General features: G+C 40.7%; 1 protein-coding gene across 1 annotated transcript; it reads left to right on the top strand.

Annotated features, from left to right (window-relative positions):
• The first annotated feature begins 2,280 nt into the window (after nt 1–2,280).
• On the top strand, nt 2,281–3,375 carry LOC125537481 (profilin-2). The gene is made up of 3 exons (XM_048700800.2): nt 2,281–2,506; nt 2,623–2,760; nt 2,891–3,375. Exons 1-3 carry the CDS (start codon nt 2,384–2,386, stop codon nt 3,023–3,025), a joined length of 396 nt encoding a protein of 131 aa, XP_048556757.1. The 5' UTR covers nt 2,281–2,383; the 3' UTR covers nt 3,026–3,375.
• Nucleotides 3,376–4,785: the final 1,410 nt, after the last annotated feature.

Below are 4,785 nucleotides of genomic sequence, written 5' to 3'. Positions count from 1 at the left end.
AAAAAAAAACTCTCTCTGTTCACTTTTATAAGGCTTTGAAGGCATTTCAGACAGTATGCAAAGCAGTCCATTTCCAGGTGTCTAAAATGACTTACAAAAGTGAACGGAGGGAGCACAATATTTTAGTTTGCTAAATTTACTAAATTTCCCTCATGTATTTTGAATAGTTCATTGTGTATAAAAACATTCATCATGTATTTACGACAAGTGCAATGTGTTTTAATAATGTTCATTGTGTTTCAATTTTTTTCTACCCATCATGTATTTGAAAATATTTCATGTTGTATATAAAAAAATATCCATTATGTATTTAAAAATAATCTATTGTGTATGTAATTTTTGTAAAATATCCATAGTGCATTTTGATTTTTTTCATCATGTATGTGAAAGCAATCATCACAATTTTTCAAACGGTGATTGCGGATATTAAAATGTCCGTCTTTTATTTATAAAATATTTACCATCTATTATTTAAAATTTTACATCATATTTATAAAAATGATTTTTTTACAAAAGCAAGGAAAATATAAAGAAGATAATAGGGAAGAAAAAGTTCACCATGTATTCAATATAAAGTTCGTAAAATCCATCAGGTTTTCTAAAAGTTTCATCATGTATATTAAAAATTTTCACTCTAATTTAAGAAAAGTTCATCATGTACTAAAAAATCATCAAATACTTGATTTTTTTCAAATACTTTAGTTAAAATTTATTTATAAAAATAGTCCCTCCGTCCGGAAAAACTTGTCCCTCAAATGGATGTATCTAGCACCAAGTTGGTGCTAGATACATCCATTTAAGGAACAAGCTTGAGACAAGTATTTTTGGACGGAGGAAGTGTATCTTTGTGGATAAAAAGAAAAAGGGAAGAGAAAGAGAAAATAAGAACCAAAAACAAAAGAAAGAAGTCCAGAAGAAATGAAAAAATGGTGAAAAGAAGAATAGAAGACGAGGAAAAAGAAAAATTAAAAGGGAGAAAGGAAATGATAAAGGCCTATAATGGAGAAACGGAGACGACAAAGGGTTAAAGAAAACCAGAGCAAACCGTATAGGAATTGAACGAGCCATTGAAATGTGAAAAGCTAAAAACAGAGTCGACACATCACGGAATCGCTAGCTAGCGACCGATAGCATTTCTGCCCAAGCTATATCACCCACTAGCTACTTGACGATACCTCCTATTCCTCACGTTGTGAGCAGAAACATCCACATGGGCGCACTTGTGCCGGGCCCAAATGGCTCGTTTGTTAGTTTTCTTATATTTAATTATTTTTATGTTAGTTTGTTTTAAAACTGGGAAAGTGTTAAAACTGAAAACAAAATCCACCTCGTGTACTTATTTAATAAATATTCTGACATTTTATAAATGTTTATGTTTTTTTTTCAAATGTTCATGGTAAAAAACGACTCCACAAGTTTGCTTCCTTCACAATTTGGATCTCAGGAATTAAACCTGATTTTGAACTGTGTTCAGTCCTAAATAGTAGGTGCCCCTAGTGTAACGATAGTTGTTTCTTGTTTTAATGGGATGAGATTTGTGAGTTTGAGTTTGTATATAGCAATTGTGTGTGTGCGCGCGTGCGTGAATTGAAGACATGTCTTAAATCCACATTGGATTCTTATGGTTTTGTCTTGTAATTCTTTCTAGTTTGTAAGTTTGGATTACATTATATGCCAAGCTAGTCGTCTGTCTTTTTTTTAAGTTGTTATCTGTCATGATTTATCAAAGTGTTTTTCTACATAAGTTGTTTGGAACCATGAAAAATCACTGAAACAACGGCCGATCCTAGAATTGACATCTATGTTCGTATTTTGCTGAATTTATTCAGGCTTTCCCTGGATGTCCGTTCAGTGGGAGAGACGTTCTCGTTGATTACGAAGCGCCCGCGAAGACTTCATCAATCTCAAGATATTGTACGGGCTCAAGATCTCACAGGTGCTAATAAAGGTTGAGTGTTCGTGGGTGAATGCGTTTATGGAGGTGAGGGCATCCACGTTCGGAAAAACAAACAGCGGCCCGCGTCAAATTTGCAACTAAGCTCTATGCCGGTTTACATCGTCTCAAAATGGAGTGGCGAGGTCCGAATATTCGAGCAAAACCGATGCCCATGGATCGACGGGCCCTGACCGATGAGCCAAGCCAGGGCAGGTCCGCAAGCAAAGCATCCCCTGGAAAGACGGCGAGGGGCAAGGGCGCCGAGGGGCCAACGGGTGGCTGGGACGACGCGGGGATCCGCTCTTCCGCCCCCCGCCCTCCTCTATTTATGGCCTCCACCGCCCAATCCACGCACCAGACCACGAACTCCGATCGCCACTCCCCCAGAGAAATCCTCCCTCCTCACCGCGAACGCTCCGGGAAGCAGCAAACGCGAGGCCGGCCAAGATGTCGTGGCAGACGTACGTCGACGAGCACCTGATGTGCGACATCGAGGGCCACCACCTCGCCTCCGCGGCCATCCTCGGCCACGACGGCACCGTCTGGGCCCAGAGCGCCGACTTCCCCCAGGTCACCGCCGGCATGCCGGCCGCCTTCCTTCAGATTTCCTGTATGATCTCTCCCGTAGGTGCGTTTTCCCCATATCTCACGGTGCTGGTTGGTTTTGGTTCTTGTGTGGCGTCCAGTTCGCGCCCGCCGAGATCACTGCCATCATGAAGGACTTCGACGAGCCGGGGCACCTCGCCCCCACCGGCATGTTCGTTGCAGGTGCCAAGTACATGGTTATCCAGGGCGAACCTGGCGCTGTCATCCGTGGCAAGAAGGTATCCATGCATGCATGCATGCATCTCTCGGCTTTCCAAAATTATACTACCACTATTACGTGTTTTTGGAAAATTGATTGATCGTTCCCTGTGCTTCGTCATGTTAATTTGCGCTTCATCCGACCTGCAGGGAGCAGGAGGCATCACCATCAAGAAGACCGGGCAGGCGCTGGTGGTCGGCGCCTACGAGGAGCCCATGACCCCTGGGCAGTGCAACATGGTGGTGGAGAGGCTCGGCGACTACCTTGTCGAACAAGGCATGTAGGCCACCCATCAATATAATGGCGTCCACGATGATCGATCACACGATTTTCAAGATTCTCTTTTAAATATCTACGGAAATATATGTGGGCCTTTTTCTTTCCTCTTCAAGCGGCTCTGGCGTCCATCACTCATGATGACCAGTTGCTCTAACAAGTTCCATTTGTAATGCCTTTTCGGCTTTCCTTCTTCTTCTTCTTCTTCAGTGGGTCCATTATTTTGGTTGTCGTATGAATTGTGTTGACAACAAATTTTGCGCTATGTTTCTTTCGATTGTGAACGTATAGTACCTTTTATTTTATTTTATTTTGAAAAGGCCTCTTTGATCGCAATGCAATCACATATATTAATCCTCTTCTGTTGTGGCTGCGTTTATAATCGTCAAGAAACGACATAGTTGCTTAGAAGAATTGGTTGTTTCGCAAAAATGAGATGGAACATTCCACTTTTGCCTTAAAAACAGCTTGCTAGCGCTAAATTTTTCACGCACGCATTTTGTATCTGGTGTATTCATGTTGCTACAATACTGCTGCATGTCCTGTCACACTAAAACAATACACATTACCAGCATGGAAATCGACGAGAATAGTTCAATTGTTCACCAAGTATTGAAGCATGGTGTGAAAATGAAAAAGAAACAAAAAGTGTTGTCGATGGAAAACTAGAGTTGTATCATGTATGCACTGAACAAAAATATCTTGGTTGTTATAGTTAAATTTTCTAAATTATGCCCTCATCTTTATGTGCATGATTTTCCATCCTAGCATCGAAAGCTATTAAATATATAGTTTTCCATCTTTTATATCCCTAACAAGATATTTTAATGCTAGAATTGAGTAAACATGACTATAAATATAGGCGTCGTATCATAGTCATGATTAAGATATCAAACTATCTTACTCGATAGTCTACTTATGTAATCAGTTGTTAATACATATAAACTTCCAAATAGTTATTATATACAACATGAATCTCCAAAAAAATGTCATTATTGTATTTTACTACGCAAACAGTACATATATGGATACCGATCATATCTCGGCCCAGATTTTTTAACGTATCGCGAAGCAAAGGGAATGGTGGAACAAAAGGTTCGCCTGAGAACTTCATGAATATGTGGGAGTTAACAAGGGTTTCTAGATCCCGCTATTAACTACTGACCGAAAAGTGTTCCGCGTCATGTCCGTTTATTTCCGAACCTGTATGATCACACGCTTAACAACTACTCCCTCCGTTTTTAAATATAAGACCTTTTAGAGATTTCAATATGGACTACATACGGATGTATATAGATGCATTTTAGAGTCTAGATTCACTCATTTCGCTCTGTATGTACTTTGTATTGGAGTCTATAAAAAGTCTTATATTTAGAAACAGAGGGAGTAGTAATTATGATAAGTAGAGGAGTGAGAGAATGAGCACCAAAATGGTTTCGGATGGATCCAAAAATGTTTTGGATAGTCCCGGAAGGGTTTCCAGAATTTCTAAAAGGTATAGCATGTCCGAAAAAGTTCCAAATTTATAAATGATAAGAATGTTCTACAAACTTGCCAAAACTCCAGATTTTATGGGAGAATTCCCTCTTGGACTGACCCAAGTGGGCCAAGCGGTGCCCCCAAAGGGGGGGGGGGGTTGAATCCTACTTGGGGAAGAACCTTTCCCGCCCTTTAGATGGCTGAATTGGGTTGTGTGTGTGTGTGGGGGGGGGGGGGGGTTTGTTCCACCCTAATTTGGTTTGCCCCTTGGCCCCCTCCCACCCCCCTC

Source organism: Triticum urartu, chromosome 1A (assembly GCF_056163025.1).
Source record: "Triticum urartu cultivar PI428250 chromosome 1A, HENAU_Tu73, whole genome shotgun sequence".
NCBI lineage: Eukaryota > Viridiplantae > Streptophyta > Magnoliopsida > Poales > Poaceae > Triticum > Triticum urartu.
This window is presented reverse-complemented; position numbering and strand designations above follow the sequence as displayed.

What these genes read in the sequence shown, in the direction of transcription:
- LOC125537481 (XM_048700800.2), top strand. Translation starts at nt 2,384, where the DNA reads ATGTCGTGGCAGACGTACGTCGACGAGCACCTGATGTGCGACATCGAG. An exon ending in AGAGCGCCGACTTCCCCCAG is followed by an intron (nt 2,507 to 2,622) that starts GTCACCGCCGGC and finishes TGTGGCGTCCAG; the next exon opens with TTCGCGCCCGCCGAGATCAC. An exon ending in CTGTCATCCGTGGCAAGAAG is followed by an intron (nt 2,761 to 2,890) that starts GTATCCATGCAT and finishes TCCGACCTGCAG; the next exon opens with GGAGCAGGAGGCATCACCAT.